The sequence below is a fragment of the Epinephelus moara genome, chromosome 17, assembly GCF_006386435.1.
Source record: "Epinephelus moara isolate mb chromosome 17, YSFRI_EMoa_1.0, whole genome shotgun sequence".
Classification (NCBI taxonomy): Eukaryota; Metazoa; Chordata; class Actinopteri; order Perciformes; family Serranidae; genus Epinephelus; species Epinephelus moara.
Genome location: NC_065522.1, coordinates 20,567,280 through 20,585,049, shown reverse-complemented (window position 1 = coordinate 20,585,049; position 17,770 = coordinate 20,567,280). Strand labels below are relative to the sequence as shown.

General features: G+C 40.7%; 3 protein-coding genes across 3 annotated transcripts in view; 1 reads left to right on the top strand and 2 right to left on the bottom strand.

The window, feature by feature from the left end:
- Positions 1-1,839: 1,839 nt before the first annotated feature.
- On the bottom strand, positions 1,840-5,299 carry LOC126404535 (cerebellin-3-like). Its single transcript, XM_050067815.1, has 3 exons — positions 4,940-5,299; positions 2,631-2,759; positions 1,840-2,464 (listed from the first exon to the last, which is right to left on the bottom strand). The coding sequence occupies exons 1-3, from the start codon at positions 5,283-5,285 to the stop codon at positions 2,184-2,186; spliced, it is 756 nt and encodes a 251-aa protein (XP_049923772.1). The 5' UTR covers positions 5,286-5,299; the 3' UTR covers positions 1,840-2,183.
- A 3,281-nt stretch (positions 5,300-8,580) lies between these two features.
- Positions 8,581-12,928, top strand: si:ch211-63p21.8 (kelch-like protein 33). The gene is made up of 4 exons (XM_050067756.1): positions 8,581-9,409; positions 9,502-10,450; positions 10,575-10,745; positions 12,287-12,928. Exons 1-4 carry the CDS (start codon positions 8,581-8,583, stop codon positions 12,804-12,806), a joined length of 2,469 nt encoding a protein of 822 aa, XP_049923713.1. The 3' UTR covers positions 12,807-12,928.
- A 2,955-nt stretch (positions 12,929-15,883) lies between these two features.
- The window catches only part of LOC126404512 (uncharacterized), a 4,974-nt gene continuing 3,087 nt past the window's right edge, over positions 15,884-17,770 (bottom strand). Inside the window, exons 4-5 of the mRNA XM_050067783.1 lie at positions 16,527-16,667; positions 15,884-16,202 (exon numbers count right to left, since the gene is read on the bottom strand). Of these exons, the coding sequence (XP_049923740.1) occupies positions 15,934-16,202; positions 16,527-16,667 (410 nt within the window). The 3' untranslated portion in view covers positions 15,884-15,933. The remainder of the gene's footprint in view (positions 16,203-16,526; positions 16,668-17,770) is intronic.

The window sequence follows — 17,770 nt, the reverse complement described above, 5'->3', positions numbered from 1 at the left end:
CAAAGGTACTGTTACAAAATTCAGCTCCATTACAACTCACAAGATTCACTGACAAAACACCTGTCTTATACTAAACATGTTTTCCAAACAAATACAACATGCTAACATTATTAGCACAAGCCTATGGCATTTTACATTGTATAAATTAGCCTCGTGCCTAGTGGACTTTTCCTCTACAGCAACATTTAAAGGAGCTATATGTAAGAAATCTAAAGCAAACAGTCATAAAATCCTCCTAATATGTCACAGAGACTAAGGAATAATGTTCATATAGCATACTGATCTCACCAACAACAATAGTACAGCCAGAATATTCGCATTTAAAAAACATTTTTACGGTCCGCAAATCATGTTTATGTTTTGAATTTGTGTTTTGGCCTGTTGCGCCACCCACCGCCATCTACCAGTCACGCAGTCAGTAGAGTGTCAGCATCAGTTACAGTTACAACTGAGCTACAGCAGCATGGCAAGCACCATTAGCAGTGTCCCGGTACATAGCATTAGCAGTCTCCTCAGCTGTATCCCGGCAGCAGCATTAGCAGCAGAGAACCCGAACTTGCTCGAACGGTCCGCTGGAAAACTGAAGATCAAGGACGCGGCGACGCAGCCTTGCCACGGCAGCCGCCCGTGGGCAAACAAATCAGTCTCCAGCGTGCCGCTGCCCAGCAACCTCGAATCTGTAGGGGAGGGGGGGCGGACACGCAGTATTTTGAATTTGAGTGCAGTAACCGTTTTGGCCACATTCTTACATACAGCGCCTTTAACAAAGGTAACGTTACAAAATTAGCCTAGTGATGAGCGGAGAGTTCCTCTGCTCATATGACGCCAGGATAAATCACACACAAGACTCAAAAAGCTATTTTGTGGAGGCTTTATTGTCTTTATTGTTTCTTACCCATGAAATTAATGTAAATAAAAGCTTAGTTTTTAAAAGAAAAAAATTGGCACAAACGTCCACTTGGTCTGAACAATGATCTAATTAGACGTTGATGGTTAAAGGTCGAAGTCACCGTGGCCTTGTATCCGTCTCATTCTCATGAACACGATATCTCAAAAACACCTTGAGGGAATGTCTTCAAATTTGGCACAAACGTTAGAAACACAGTGATGACTCGCTAAGAAGAAACTGGTTTTGTTGTCTGTTGGTCTGCAGTGATCTGCATATTAGCAGGCGTCTTGCCTAGGTGTCACGACATCCACCATCCCCTCTACGTCAGGATAACAAAGTCTCATACACTGCCTCACATTAGAAACGTTGATCCTATAGGTGAATGTAAAACTAACTTGTGCTGTGCTGCTCCTCAGCCTTTCTGGGCCTCAACCTAAGCTCCTCCTCCCCTGTCTTGCGCCATTGACTAGGGACCAGTCGCCAATCTCACCATCTGGGGTATATAAAGGCTGAGGAGCTGCACATTTGGCTGCCATGTGTTGCCTTGCTGGTGTGTTGGTGGGCCACTTTGTAGTCCAGAGCTCTTTGTGACTTTTGTATTGTATTTTTTTTCTGACAGTTAGTCAGCGCCGTGGTTTTGTTTTTATTCAGGGCTATCTTATTCATTATTTTGGCCTGGGCTCTCTCTGATATTCTTTTTTATGCTTCCTAACTGGCAATTTAAGGACTAACAACAGCACTGACTCCTCATTTTCCCCACCTAGCCTTATGTTGCTTCCCTCAGTCCTTTTTGATACTAGACTTCCCAGACTGAACATATTGCCAAAAAAATAAATTACACAAACAAATGACACTACAAATGATAAACCTTGACTGACAATTTTATAAGCAGTACAATTTTCTTAATGTAAAGCGCTGTTATATCATCATAATTGTATGTATGATTATTTCTCTGGTACATTATTATGAAAAGGCATCGCAAAATGATGGAAATCAAAAAACTAATACATCATTAACAAGTGCGGAATCAGACATTTTAACATATTGCCCAAAAGACAATACTTGAACATTTTTTTGAAAGGTAACTGTTAAATTGATGACCTTATACAAATATACAAGTCTTACTAATACTGTCAATGTGTTTCAACATACAGTAGATCAGTTGAGTATAAAAAAGAAAACAGAATAACATTCCCATCTTTATTTTATAAACAGAACATGAAGTCACATCACATTGTGTGATCTTTTCACCTCTATTAAAGGTTTGATCCGTATGAAATCACATTAATGCACCTCACACAGGGAAAATCAAAAATCCACTGAATGAGCAGTACCTTAATCCATTATCACTGATCTTATAATTTGCCCAAAGACGAACATTGACTTTGTCTCCAACATGTAGCTGCAAGATGGCGCTGTTAGATCCAGGGATGGCCTTAGTTTGAGTAGAAGCATACCATGACACTATGTGGTTTCCATTTCGGTACAAACTGCCACCAGAGGCTCCATCATTTGCCCAGTTAAAGGAAGTGAAGGTGAAATAATAGACTCCTCGCACTGGTGCCGTAAAATATCCTGCACCAACGACAAAATATAGTCATAATTAAATGAGTAACCAGGCAACAGGAAGAGATGGAGGGGAAAAGAACGAAAGATCACTTTAATACTAAGAGTTATCTCTGGTACTTTGGTACATCCAATCTAGAGGTGGTGGAATAGCAGAGGAACACTGAGTACTGACCTGTGACTGGGCTGTAATGTCCTCCAATGTTGGACAGAACATTATCGTACACCAGACCATGACCAACATTTACAGGACCGATGGTGCCCTGTACTGGATGTGCAGCAGAAAATGCAACCCGATTCTGCCCTGAGAGATGTAAACATGAACACATCAGTATTCTGAAATTTCTCCTTTTATTTCAGTTTCATCATACTGTGTCCACAATCATTCTTTGAAGGAGCTGTGTTTAAGATTCAGGGGGATTTAGCGGCATCAAGTGGTGAGGACTGCAGATTGCAAACAGCTGAAACTTCTCCTGGTGAGAATTCCTTCAGAGTTCATTTTCCAGGGTTTTTTATTGATTTAGCCGCAGAGGTATTTTCCTCTCCTGAACCGGGTGATTAAAACCTGTATAAGCAAAAGCAGTTTCACGCTACAAATCAGTGTTCCTCCTACCCTGTTGGGCTCATCAGAGACAGGCCGCTAGCAAAGCACCTGCTAAAGTATGCTCACATCTTTTTCTGATAACTTAAGATCCGGATATTCAGGAGGTTTTAACCAGGAGCGGAATTACCTGCAGAGGTCTCCTCTCCAAAACAAACGGACCAGGTGAGTTAATCCAACCTGGTCTCGCTCCGAAGTCATCGAAATCCAGCGCTAAGGCAGTGACTTGCGGTGACAGACACTGACGAATAAAGCCATCCTTTAACGTCGGCATGATACGCGGCAGGACAAGAACAAAAGTTAAGGTGGCAGAAGTCCGAGTAGAGTGGGTGGGACGGGTGGTGGATGGGTCCAACAAACACTGACTTTCACCCAGGACAGCAGTGTTTGCATCCCATGAGATTACAAAGCCAGACCCTGTTCTTTTTTCCGAAACCTAACCATGTGCTGTTGTTGAAGGGAAAAAAATGTCAATTCGGGGTGTTGCTTCAACGTAGCGCTTTTGTTTTGAAAGAAATGGCAGTCTCCGTCGACAAAGACCAGCTCCCTATGTAGATGGAAACGGCTCATTCTAAGGTAAGGAAAACACAATGATTCTTTTTTTTCAGGTGATAATAGAGTTAAGAACATCATTGCATTTCTGCCAATATATCCCCCTGAATCTTACACACTGTACCTTTAAGCCAGAGCTGTTCATGGGAAAGAAAAGGAAAGTGACCATGGACCTTTTCTTGGCAGTTGGTCTGACAGTGTTTAACCTTCCTATTGCATGCTGAACTGAACTTCCTGTTCCTTCATCTGGCCACATTTCCACTCCCCCAGCCCCTTCATTGCCATTCTCTACCTGTCCACCAGATGCCCTCAGACTTTCAACCTCACTCCCAAATCTGCCCTGCAGTAACCCCTTTCCTGCCACTCCCATCAGCCGGGGTACGTTCAGTCTCATAGTGATCACCATTTTGCTTTGGTGTCTGGGTTGAACAGCATGTTTCTTGAAACAGTGTGAAACGGTGTGTAAGGGGCTTTGCTGTAGCCCACATTTTCTCTTGTTGGTGGGTGTGTTCGCGGTGTTACCCAATCAGCAGCAACATGGATATGAATAAATGCCAAGTAGATCCTTATTGTACTTATATTTCAGTGTTTCCCATGCCAACAAAGCCCTTTTGTAAATAAACTGACTGAAACCCCAGCATACTATAAGGCAGTGCGCTTGCATAACAAAACCAGGTTTCAGCACACCACCTTTGAATCAACATTTTGCTACATTTTATCGGGGCTGAACGCAACCCTGATCTTCTCTACCCACCTGCTCCCCATTTCCCTCATTCAGTCCATACCTGCCCCTTTTCACAAGTCAGTTGTCAGATTGCCGGTGTTGCTTCATGCCTTGCTTTATAGAGCCACATGAACTCTGACACCTGTGAACCTAACTGCCTGCACCTCTTTCCTGCTCCCATTCCTGTCTAGCTGTGGACTCAGTTAATCCTGTTTGGACTTCTCTACCCATGCCAGTAAGCTCATCTACCTTCATTTAATCAATAAATCACTAAACTGGCCTGTTTTCACCAACTGTGAAACTTACGCATACAAGCAATGTTTGTATAGAAAAGGTGGAAATGCCTCTCAAAAGTGCCTCTCAAAAGAAAATTTTGCTTATGGCTATCAGGGGAGCTGCACCGAGCAAGAGCGTAAAAGAGAAGGTTGCTCATATTTTTAAGCATAGATATGTTGCTATTATCTGACATCATCAGAACAATGTTAAATCAATACATTCTTGTATTTTTTTTTAAAGTAATTATCTCAGCTTAGCTCATAACAGAATCATTTAGTCCTCAGCAGCAACTATGGCTTAGCGTAACCATTGTTTGGTATTTTTTTATTACCTTGATCCACTGTACCGAGTTCAGTCACCTTGCTGTCAAGTGCAGACAGCTTCCTCTCACTGGCCTCCAGCTTTTTGTTTGTCTCCTCCAGGGCTCTCACAGTAGCTGCAAGCCTTTCTTCCAGAGCTCCCAGCTCCTTCAGCACTGTGTAGATGGGTGGTTCACAGGTCAGCTGGGTTGTTGAGTTTTTTTTCAAAGTGGCTGGTGTCTCTAGCTCTTGGTTTAGATTTTGGAGAGCATCCTTCTCTACCCAGGTATCATTCAGGTCTTCATGTGTCAGCTCATTGGTCTCCGCTCTTCTGGTCTGACAATCAGACAGACCGGCAAGCAAACACACAACCATCATCAGTGAAAGTTTCTCCATTCTTCAGCTTAGAAGGCACTCGAAATGACTGTTTACTGACAGCGAGAAGGAACGTATTTATAAGAAAGTCAAAGTCAAAGCTGCTGTAAAAACATCAGATAAGCTAATAAACTTTACCCTATTTCCTCATGGCATTTTGACAGTTGTTTATTACAGGTCAATCATCAGTCAACATCAAAGTGAAAGTCCTTGATTTGTGTTGTTGTTGTCCAGTATCATGTGCCCTAACTCTGGATTGAAAGTTAATCTCAATTTCCTTCTTGATAAATAAAGTGCATGCCAGAAGTCTGTTGACACAAGCCAGGTTTCTATCCAAATTTAGTGCAAATTTTAACCAAGTTTCTTGAAAATCAGCACAAGAAAATCCCAATGACTGTATGTTGCCATGAGGTCAAGCATATAAAGAAACACTCGGTTTTTGTACCATTAAACCTGTTTTTTTTCCACTCTCTGGTAGCTATTAAAAGCTAGAGGGAGAATATTTAGGGATGTGTTTTTGTGTGTATGGTGGAGGTGGTGGTGGTGGGGACATTCAAGGTACATTGAATGTCAGGAGTAATTGTAGCACCATTAAAAAAAACAACTACGGGAGGAAGATAGAGGATCAGCTGCAGCAGAACAATGTCAGCGGAGTCTGGGAGGGCCTCAAACCATCACTGGTCTTAAGGATTCAAACTCCCAGCCTGTAGGGGACCAGAAGTGGGTAAATGATCTGACTGTATTCTTTATCAGATTTGATCAATCATCAGCTCTATGCAGAGGCTACACCCTAGCCTACAGATGTGGCCTAGGCCGTTCTGAGCATCTTTTGCTCTGCAGTTACACCTCCAAAACACTAGTTGGCTGCAGGGTTTCTGTGAAGTGCTGTAACGTTTAGTTGATTCAAAACACACATTAAACACACATTAAACAGGGCTTAATAGAGACAATTTCAAACACAAGTTCACAAATCAGCTTCACTATAACTTGCAGCATTCCCAGAAAAATCATTTGTCTTTTGCTGGACACATTTTCCCCACAAATACAACATGCTAATGTTTTTTTTTACATTTTACATACATTTTACATTGTATAAATTAGCCTAGCAGCTAGTGGAGTTTCCTCTACTCACATAAAACCAGGGACAACAGCAACATTTAACAAAGGTAATGTTACAAAATTTGACTCCATTACAGCTCACAAGGTTCACGACAAAACGACTGTCTTATACTAAACACGTTTTCCATACAAAAATATGATGCTAACATTATTAGCACAAGCCTATGGCATTTTACATTGTATAACTTAGCCTAGCAACAAGTTGAGATTTCCTCTACCCATATGAAGCCAGGATAAATCACACACAAGACTTAAAATGCTATTTTTGTTGAGGCTTTATTGTCTTAGCAATTTATTGTTTCTTATCTGTGAAATTAAATCAATCAATCAATCAATCAATTTTATTCATAAAGCCCAATATCACAAATCACAATTTGCCTCACAGAGCTTTACAGCATACGACATCCCTCTGTCCTTATGACCCTCGCAGCGAACTAATTTAAAGTAAATTAAAGTTTTGTTTCCACTGAGGGAAATGGTTTCAGCTTGCCAAAATAGACAGAAGGTCTGCGTCACCATGACGCGTAGTTAAGTTTCTGGGGGGGTGCACGTCAGGGTACAGTGAGGTTCTACATCGACACAAAGGGTAGGTACGGTGTCAATTTGACGCAAACGTATAAATTCTGCCTTAGCTTTCACAGGTGCATCACTATTAGGTGAGCAAAGTCATCCAGTGGGCCTGATTAGACCCTTTGGCCAACCGGGTCTGGCCCCCTCAGCCGAATGTTTGACACCCCTGTTCTAAACCATCAGTCAGACAATCAGACTTTCGCTTTAATATATTTTGCTTCTTTTTGCTGCCTTCTCATTATATTACTTTGTGTTTATACTCTTTCCTTATCATATTGCTCCTTGTTTTGTACAGTTTACTTATTACACCAACCTGCGTTTTTCTTTTTAGTGATACCTACTGATATGCTGTTTTGTGTAAAGTGAGAGTAATGAGGAAGAGATGGAACAAGTCAAGTACACAGAGATCACACCAGAGGGTCACTACAAAGTTTCTACTTTAGGCACGACAGGCGTGACAGGCGTGACAGGCGTGACAGTGTGACGCCTAACACAACAGCCTTGGCCTCTAGTGTGACAATGTGACGGCAGTGCTTTCTAAACAATAACAATGGCATTAATGTGGCAAAAATAGTCATTTATAATCCCTGTTACATTGCAGCTGATCTTGTCCTCTGCTCTGACGTAAGAAGCTAGCAGACCTTACTGTTTTCCTAATTTGTGGACATTTTTGACTGCTGTGCTTCTTTGAGTTAGCTGCTAACTGCTATCAGCTGTTTTTTAAATCTCTCAACAGTGGGCTGGACACACAATATGTTGTCAGAACTTTACACCCTTCCTGTCTATGGCCCTGTCCTGCCAGCAATCCCTTTTACACAGCAGCGCTCTGCTACCTCCACTGCTGGCTTATAGGTGAGACAACTCTGTCCTCCCATTGCACGACTGTATCTTTTATGCAGAATGGAAAGGTGGCACAACAGCGTGAAATTCCTGCCTTAAAGAGGCAGTGGTAAAAGGGCTTATAAACTACTAGATCCTCTTTTTTTCTTACTAAAAAATACAATACACTCTAACAGAATTGGCACAGTTTACATAGCATTCAGAGTTGTGCACCTCACGTGACTAAAACGTGACCCTTGACAATTAGCAATAATCATTAACAGAATCTACAGCATAGGCATTTCGTTGTCATAAATTAACTTTAACATTAACCAGTTTCCGTCTGGCTTCTTGAGTTGTTTGTTTTTCAGGACTTTTTATTTCACTTCTGCTATTAACAATTAAAGTTATACTAGGCACATAAAGGGGAAATATTAACTGGCTCTTTATTGACTCCCCCAGTAAACTCAGACATTGAAGTTCATTTCTGTTTTCTTCCTTGATGAGCATTGTATTGGAGTGAGTGCCAAGGTTCAGTTGAAACTGAGTCTCTCTGACCCAGTTGCTATGAATAGCTGCTTGTTTATGCAGCGAGGAAAGTTGGGTCTGAGAAATAGAGAGGATCTGAGAGGGCAGGAAAGATCTCTGAGGGCAGAAAAAGTAAACATAAGAGAGAAGAAAATTCATCAAGACAACAGCATTAGGTTTTGCTTTGGATGTCATAAGTAATTCTCTTTGAACTTACAGTGGCCTCTCTGTGGTATTTATAAAGTTAAGCCTAGCCACTGACATGGAGTTTACCAGGCATTACCTGCCACTGGAATGGGAAGAGCGATGGAGGAGAGAGAAGGAGAGGAGGAAAAGAGTGATTGAAGAAAGTGGTGAAGAAGGGATAGAACAGGACAAACGCGAACTGAGGAGGATCGTTGCTTACAATGACTCCAGGATGGGGCTGACGAGTGGGAGGAGTAAAAAGGAGGGGTCACAGGTCAGGATGAGTGGTAGCGGTCAGGAAAGAATTGGGGAGCATATAAAAGAGGAGGCAACTGGGGGTGAGGGACTTTGTAATAATATCCACACATACCACAGCGAAACCTATCCCAAAGAGGTATTTGTGGCCCTGAAGGAATTCCGGGATTCATCAGTTCTCACAGACCTGACCCTGGCCACCGATAATGGGAACACCTTTGACGTACACTCCCCTATCCTTGCAGCTGTCAGCTCCTTCATTCGAGAGAGGCTGAGGGATGGAAATGGACAACAATCAGACGATAATGAGGAAGCAGGAGTCCATAGGCAGTTAGTGCCTCTGGGTCCTGAGGTTGATCATGTAGGGCTACAGGCAGTTGTGGAGTTTGCCTACACTGGAGTTGTATTGTCTTTTAACAAAAGCAGCATGGCCTCGATTATGGTTGCAGCTCAAGCACTGGGAGTACCCAGAGTGCTGGATCTCTGCAACAAAGAGGAGAGCATGGAGGAAGGTGGAAGTCCTAAGAAGGAAGAGCAAAAGATTTCTGCTCTAGAACAGATGAAGATTACTCTTCAGTCCATTAAACAGTTGTGGGCAGACGGAGTGGGGTGTGATGTGGTTTTGGATACAGATGGAGCTTTATTCCATGGTAAGTACACATCCTTATGACTGCAATCTTTAAGTATCTTGATAATTATTTGATAGTGGTCAAAATACGAAATTTTGGTTGTCCCTCTCCAGTCCACAGAGTTATTCTGGCGGCAAGCAGTGACTACTTCCGTGGTATGTTCACCTCGGGGATGAGGGAATCCCGACAGACCTGTGTTGCCCTTCCTTTCCTGGTAGCTTCTGAATTAGAGGTTCTGATTGACTGCTCCTACAGTGGGACCCTTTGGCTTAGCTGGGACTGTGTCTTCGAGATCACCTGCATGGCCCTCCAGCTTCAGTTCCAGCCTGCCCTCTCACTTTGCCTTGACTTCATGCAACAGGAAATGGAGGCAAGCTCCTGCCTGGATGTGATATCATTTGCGGAAGCCTACGAGATGTCAGAGTTGCTTGAGGAAGCCAATGACTTTGTACTGAGAAACTTCTGGGATGTTTCAGCCACGTCGAAGTTTCAGGACCTGCCAGCAGAGAAGCTTCTAGACATTCTCCGCAATGATGGTCTGTGTGTGCCCTCAGAGTTGACTGTATTTCGAGCTGTAATCTCCTGGATTGAGGCTGATCCTGAGGAGAGATTGGACCAGGCAGGCATACTGATGACCGGAGTCCGGTTCCCTCTCATGACCTTTCGAGAGTTCAGGGAGGTAAGGGCCATTAACCTGCGCATGGAGTGCTTTGGAAACAGAGAGGTGGAACTCTACGGTTCAGCACTCAAGGAATTTGGTTTCAGCCTTCCAAAAACCGAGGATGTGTGCCGTATTCGGCGTCCCAAAGATGCTCTGGTTGTGGTTGGGGGAGACCATTTGAGCCCAGATGACGGTCAGCGTTCACCAAGCAAGGAACTATGGTTTGCAAACTCTCTACGCAGTGGTACAGGTTTGGTGAAGGAGATAGAGTGGAGGAAGCTGGGTGAGATACCAGACAATCCAAAGTTCAGGCACGGCGTAGTATCAATGCTGGGAAGGTTGTATGTTGTTGGAGGATGTTACTTCTACACCAAGGATGACGTGATGAAGTCTGCCTACAGGTAAAAATAAACAGTGCGTAAATATCGTCCTGTCACTTTAAAAAAACCTAGATTGTCACACAGGTCCACAACTGTGGTCTCACCTTCTCTATCTTTACCTTTACCTTTATCTCACAAATTCTAGTTATGATCCCTTGAAGAACAGCTGGAAGAGACTTGCTGACATGCAAGAGTTTAGAAGCAACTTCTCAGTGGTGGTACACCAGGAGCGTCTTTATGCCATTGGTGGAGATAAAGAGATCAACACCAACGTAGACAGTGTGGAGATGTACAACCCAGACACTGACTCCTGGAGGTAAGATTGGTGATGTAACACTTGAAGTCGACTACTCGACACAGTATCAACCCTCGAAAGCGTAAGTTTTGGGGCAAGATGTATCAATGCCCAGCTTAACTGTGCTCTAAATCACAAATATTAAGGATTTGTCATATGCCTGATATCAGTAAAAATTGTCATCCCAGTGTCTTCAGTTTGCCATTGCTTCCACTCTAACTGATCTCTCTGGGGGACTGAGATTCGATTTGTCCCAACCAGTCAGTAGAAATCAACATATCTGCCTGAATGTAACGTCATTCCAAGTCCACACTGATGCATAGCCATGCCAACATACCGGTTTTGCTGGGGTTTTAGGAGTGGAGCAGAGTGAAGTAGATGCAAACTATGATGCAGGGCGATATTGAGAAGACGTGCCTGGTAGGGCAGCGTCTATATTGTCTATAGCAGTAGCCGTTGTTGCCATTGTTACCTTGGCAAACCTTGACAAACCTTGACAACAGCTTGACTACCCTGTCCATGATGCTAATTGGCTAGTTGTTAGTCCCCCTGCGGTGCTCAATGTGTTGATTGATGTCATGATGCCAGATAAATCAGTCAACTGGTGAAGTGGGTGAATTCATAGGTGTGGACCAATTTAATTTCGTTAAAACTATGACAAAAAAACTTTTATTGCATGACGAAGACGAAGATGTTGAGGAGGTAAAAGATAGAGCTTGATAATAAAAACTATGATGAAATGCATGTTTAATTTTTGTTGACACGACAGGATGAAAAGGTTAATGGTGAACTGTTGGACATTCAAAATGAGACGAGAGGAGAACTGAATGATAGATCATTTTATTAAACATTAGAAAAAACCTTTAAAACCCTTTAACGTTCTGCTCAGCTGTCTGATAAAGCACATTTTGAGTCACTATATCTTAATGAAAAATGTGTTGAACTTCACTCAACCTGATTGGGCTATCTCTACAGTTCGGTTTAGATATGTAATGATATTGCGCTAAAAAAATCCATGAGACATTGCTGTGTCTTTCAACAGTATGCCTTTTTAGTTCGCCTTCTTCAGCAAGTTAGTTGGATTTATTTTTTCGAGGTATCATACACTCAGAGGTCTTACTGAACAGATTTATGTAACTTTATATAAAAAATAAAAGTCAAGGATCAAATAATTAAAAATAAAAGCTCCACCAAACGGTTAATTTGTCCTTATATGGTAAAGGTAGTGAAGCTAGGATTTTTATTTTTTTTTTTTCTTCCAAGACAGAGCATTTCTGGTCTAAATGATGTCGCAATATAAAAAAAAAAAACTCCCAACGGTCACACTGAGGCTGACTGAATTATACTATTCCACCAAATAGTATAACAGTATAAGGTTTTCATAATAAATTATTTAGTCAAATGTCAGTGATTAGTCTGATAGATGTTTAAAGTCTGGCTTCCAAACTGCCCATCCTGTCTAGTCTAGTTTGGACTGAAGATTCAGGGACATAAATGCCAGATTGATTTGTTTTACCCTTTCACTACATTCCCATCTGATGCCTTGTATGTCATATTCTCAGCTTTGTCCAGCCCCTGGACCAGGCTCTGAGCGGCTATGCTGTAACTGTCATAGACGGAGGATTCTTCATCTCTGGAGGATTCAATTGTAAGTATGTGTGTCTGGTTTCCATGTTCCTATACCACCCAGAGAGAGGAACCACCTACCTGGCAGACATGACCCATGACCGGGCCCAGCACTGCATGGAGCCCCTGCGAGGCCATCTGTACGTCGCTGGAGGTGTGTGTAACCTGAGGAAGTTTTACACTGACCAATTAGCCTGTGAGGTGTATGATCCTGTGGCAGATTCCTGGACTGCTTTCACCTCGCTGCCTGTCCCCCATGTGGGTGCAGCCTCAGCCGTCCTGGAGGGGAAGGTCTATATACTGGGAGGATACTGCCAGGAAGATTACAGTGAGTCTGGACTGGTCCATCGGTTGGATCCTAGCACACAGCGATGGGAGAACATGGGTAAAGTGCCTGGGCCTGTTACAGACATTCGGGCCTCTTTGCTCCGACTGCCCCAACACTTAAGGCTGTAGTAACAGTCTGGTCAAGATGATTATCTTTAGAAACTGACAGATATTTTTGATGTGATGTGCTCCCAAAATTCAATGTATTATCAGTGTGTGGTTCAGCTAAAAAACCTGTTGTATTGTCAGAGATGTGGTATAAATGACAAAAATCTACATCCAGAATGACTATTTTGTAAATAGATATATTTTTTGTCTCTACTTCTTTTTGAAAAATATAGTTGGAGTAGGATCAAGTGTACAATCCTAACATAATATTAATACTCAAATAATTTAAATATAACCCACAATTACCATGTCACAATATGATGTTATGAATCTCTGCATGTACCTTATTTTTGAGTGACAAAATTAAAATTTAATGCATGTGTATGAATCAGAGTTAAATATAATTAGTGACTGCATAGGCATAACGTTTTATATATATATATATATATATATATATACAGATATACATATGTGTGTGTGTATATATACAGTGGGTACGGAAAGTATTCAGACCCCTTTAAATTTTTCACTCTTTGTTTCATTGCAGCCATTTGCTAAAATCAAAAAAGTTCATTTTATTCCTCATGANACTTTCCGTACCCACTGTATATATATATGTATACATATGTATATGTGTATGTATATATATATATATGTGTGTGTGTGTGTGTGTGTATATATATTTTTTAAAAAATCACAGTGTTACAGACCTTTTAAATTGTTGGTGTTTAATGCAGAATGCAGAATCATTAGCAAAAGAATTTAAAGAACCCACAATTTACAAAGGAGCTGATAATGATACATTTTACACACTGTGTGAAATGCAGTCATAACATAGTGCCTAGTCAGTGCCTTTCTAAGGGTTATTGATGATTGTTGAGAGTAAATCATTCTTATATGAATTTTAAAAAATATTTCTAACCATAAGTGATAACTGTTTGTCTGATGCATCAAGCACTAAAACAAATAATTACTGCTGTTAGTTAATCATTTACATGACATAACATTCTTATTTTTTTTATTTTATTTGTTGTGCATTTATTTTTAGTTTCAAAAAGCTATCTCAACAATTGAAATCAGTCTCAGGATGATGAATTGCTCAAAAGAACAAGAAAAAAATTAAATGAAAAGCATGATTCCCTAAATAAAAACATAGATTCTTGGGGGTTTGGAATGTAAATTTCTATGATGTTGGGAAGACAAGGTTTACTTGCCTAAAGCTAATCTACGTAACTTTATTTGCCTAAAGCTAACATGGGTAACTTTACTTGCCAAAACTAACATTTTATTTGCCTAAAGCTAATGTACATAACTTTATCTGCCTAAAGCTAACATATGTGACTTTACTTGCCCAAACCCAATGAACATAACTTTACTTGTCTAAAGCTAACCTCCATAACTTTATTTGCCTAAAGCTAACATGCGTAACTTTGTTTGCCTAAATTTAAGGTACGTGACTTTATTTGCCTAAAGCTAATGTACGTGACTTCACATGCCCAAACCCAATGAACATAACTTTACTTGCTGAAATAACCCACAGAAATTTACATTTGAATATACGTAACTTTACTCTCCGAAGCCTAACCTATGTAATTTTACCAGTGTTGCCACCTTAGCGACTTTGTCGCTATATTTAGCGACTTTTCAGACCCCTCTAGCGACTCTTTATCAAAAAAGCGACTAGCGACAAATATAGCGACTTTTTCTGATGTTATTGAAAACTTCTGGAGACTCTGTTGTGAGAGCACGTATCATTCTTATTCTTCTCAACGGGCAGCGGATGCTGCCCTGGGCTCCTCTCTCGCCCCAAAGCACTCACAGACAGCCCAGTCCTCCCTCCCAGCAGCAGTCAGAGCAGGAGACGTTAAGCCCTCCACGTCCAGACTGCAAGTGAATCGCGCATGCGCGGAACCGCCGCTGGCTGATCTATCGCTCTGATCCCGACCTGGTTTACAGTCGGGGCGGGATGTAAATGTAAAATTTTCTTTGTCTAATATAAATCACTGAAAGAAGGTTCATTTGTAGATCTAAACATATTCAGGGTGTTTTTTTACTCAGTTTTTGTCTCTCCCACGACGTTATTCCTCTCTCCTACAGCAGCCATTACAATTACATGCATATGGACAATTATGCAAATTAGGCGATGATGTCATTTAGCGACTTCTAGCGACTTTTAGGACAGCCAATAGCTACTCTTCTTACTGAGGAGTTGGCAACAGTGAACTTTACTTGCCTAAAACTATAATGTATGTAACTTTACTTGCCTAACCTAACCTGCATAACTTTATTTGCTTAAAGCTAACATACGTAACTTTACTTACCAAAGCTAACGTAGGTAACTTTACTTGCCTAAAGCTAATGCACATAACTTTAATTGCCTAAAGCTAACATGCATAACTTTACTTGTCTTCTTGCCTAAATGTAACCTACTAAACTTTGCTTGCCAAAGCTAATGTATGTAACTTTATTTGCCTGAAGCTAACCTACATAACTTTATTTGGCTAACGCTAACGTACATGAGCTTAACTTACTTGCCCAATCCCCATGAACATAACTTTACTTGCCTAAAGCTACATAACTTTATTTGTCTAAAGCTAACATGCGTAACTTTATTTGCCTAAAGCTAAGGTACGTAATTTTATTTTCCTAAAACTAATATATGTAACTTTACTTGCCTAAAGCTAACGTACATAACTTTACTTGCTAAAGCGAATGCACATAACTTTACTTGCCTAAACCTAACCTATCTAACTTTATTGGACTAAACCTAACCTATGTAACTTTATTTGCCTAAAGCTAAGGTATGTAACTTTGCCTAAAGCTAACATACATAACTTTATTTACCTAAAGCTAAGGTATGTAACTTGCTAAAGCAAACATATGTGACTTTACTCGCCCAAACCCAATATCCTTAACTTCACTTGCTTGAAGCTAGTGTATGTAAGTTCACTTGCCTAATCTAACCTATATAACTTTGCTTGTCAAAGTTAACTTAAGTAACATCACTTGCCTAACCCTAACATAGCCTAAAGCTAGCGTACATTATTTTCCTAATGTTAAATACGTGACTTTACATGCCCAAACCCAACAAATGTAACTTTACTTGCCGAAATAACCCACAGAAATTTACATTCTTTATCCTAAACATCTAAGATGTTGGGAAGATGAGGAATCCAGTGAAGACACTAGTATGTATTTTTCCACCGTCCCACAGGATGACATTGACGGTGTCTCTGACATTCAGTTCAAGGATTACTGTGTTGCTGGTGGTGTCGCTGGTATCTGGTCCTGTGAACTCCCACGTACTCACTTGGTATTGCCCGTTTTTCACCAGGATGGCTCCTGAAGTGTGGCTGTTGTAGCCAAAAGTCATGAATGAAAAGTGGTAAACCCCCTTCAGGGAAGCAGTGAAGATGCCTGTAGAAGAAGAAAATGCAAAGACTTAGAAGACAGGTATGAAAAAGCTTTTGCTGTCCTTGTTGAATGGATTTTTTTTATTTTTCTAACCAATGAAAACTCAAATAACCACTTTCCTTTCAGTTAGAGAAGAAAATCATTATTTTTTTTTCTGGTTTTGTATGCTAAATATGAAGCTAAAGCCAGCAGCTGGTTAGCTTATGGGCTGAAGACAAAAAACTGAGGAAAACAACTAGCCAGCCTCTGTCCAGAAGTAAAATACCCACCTACCAGCACCTCTAAATGCCTTCAGGCTTCTGAAAGTAAACCAGTGTCAGAACATACCTGTTGTACCATTGTAAGCGTTGCCAATGTTGGTGAAGACTCTGTTAAAGATCAGAATTCTGCTAGTGCCAGCAGTGTAGGGTCCAGTGAACGCATCATGAGATTCGATTACAGTGGCAGAAAATGCCACCTTGGCATTGACTAAAGAAAATAAAAGAATCAGTTTTACATACATTAGTGTGCGTATGGCATCGTGAACTAGCTCTCATTAGTTGTGGCACGTAATGCGTTAAAATAAAATGCCAGGTTACACTGGCACTGTGGAAACAATGCCAATAGAAAGTCAATTGGTATGTTTTATTATGGTAGACACACAAATTCCCATAACGTTAATATATTACCAAAAAGTAATGCACCACAATTCATGTATAATTCATTATGAACAAGCAATTCGTGTATAACCTGCGTAACTGTCAAGGCTGCGATCCCCTGACCAATGTGCTGACAGGAGTAAAGTAGTACAAACAGAGAAAGTCCATATCTAAAGGCATGAGAATTTCCCCTGGTAGACCAGTGTTCGGAACCATGTGAAATTTTGGTAGTTTTAAGGTATGTAATCACCATGGTTCTTTTCTTTAACCCAACCTATGTAATTTTACTAGCCTAAAGCTAACGTGTGTAATTTTTACTAGCCTAAAGCTAACGTATAACTTTACTTGCTTAACCTAACTTCCATAACTTTACTTGCCAAAGCTAACGTACATAACATTACTTGCTTTAAAGCTAACCTATGTAATTTTACTAGCCTAAAGCTAACATCTGTCATTTTTACTAGCCTAAAGCTAACGTATAACTTTACTTGCCAAAGCTAACATACATAACATTACTTGCTTTAAAGCTAACCTATGCAACATTACTTGCCTAAAGCTAACGTACGTAACTTTTCTTCTCTATGCCTAACTTATGTAACTTGTCTAAACCTAACATGCATAATTTAACTTGCCTAAACCTAACCTATGTAACTTTACTTGCTGAAGCTAACCTATGTAACTTTACTTGCTGAAGCTAAGGTATGTAACTTTACTTGCCCAAACCTATTATACAGTCAGGTCCATAAATATTTGGACAATGATACAGTTGTCGTCATTTTGGCTCTGTACACCACCACAATGGATTTTAAATGAAACAATGAATACCTGCTTAAAGTGCAGACTCTCAGCTTTCATTTAAGGCTTTTTTCAAAAATGTAGTATGAACCGTGTAGGAATTACAACCATTTCTTCACACAGTCCCCCAACTTTAAG

What these genes read in the sequence shown, in the direction of transcription:
- LOC126404535 (XM_050067815.1), bottom strand. Translation starts at nt 5,285, where the DNA reads ATGATGGTTGTGTGTTTGCTTGCCGGTCTGTCTGATTGTCAGACCAGA. An exon ending in ACTCGGTACAGTGGATCAAG is followed by an intron (nt 2,760 to 4,939) that starts GTAATAAAAAAA and finishes TACATCTCTCAG; the next exon opens with GGCAGAATCGGGTTGCATTT. An exon ending in ACATTACAGCCCAGTCACAG is followed by an intron (nt 2,465 to 2,630) that starts GTCAGTACTCAG and finishes TCGTTGGTGCAG; the next exon opens with GATATTTTACGGCACCAGTG.
- si:ch211-63p21.8 (XM_050067756.1), top strand. Translation starts at nt 8,581, where the DNA reads ATGGAGTTTACCAGGCATTACCTGCCACTGGAATGGGAAGAGCGATGG. An exon ending in AGATGGAGCTTTATTCCATG is followed by an intron (nt 9,410 to 9,501) that starts GTAAGTACACAT and finishes GTCCCTCTCCAG; the next exon opens with TCCACAGAGTTATTCTGGCG. An exon ending in CCAGACACTGACTCCTGGAG is followed by an intron (nt 10,746 to 12,286) that starts GTAAGATTGGTG and finishes TCATATTCTCAG; the next exon opens with CTTTGTCCAGCCCCTGGACC.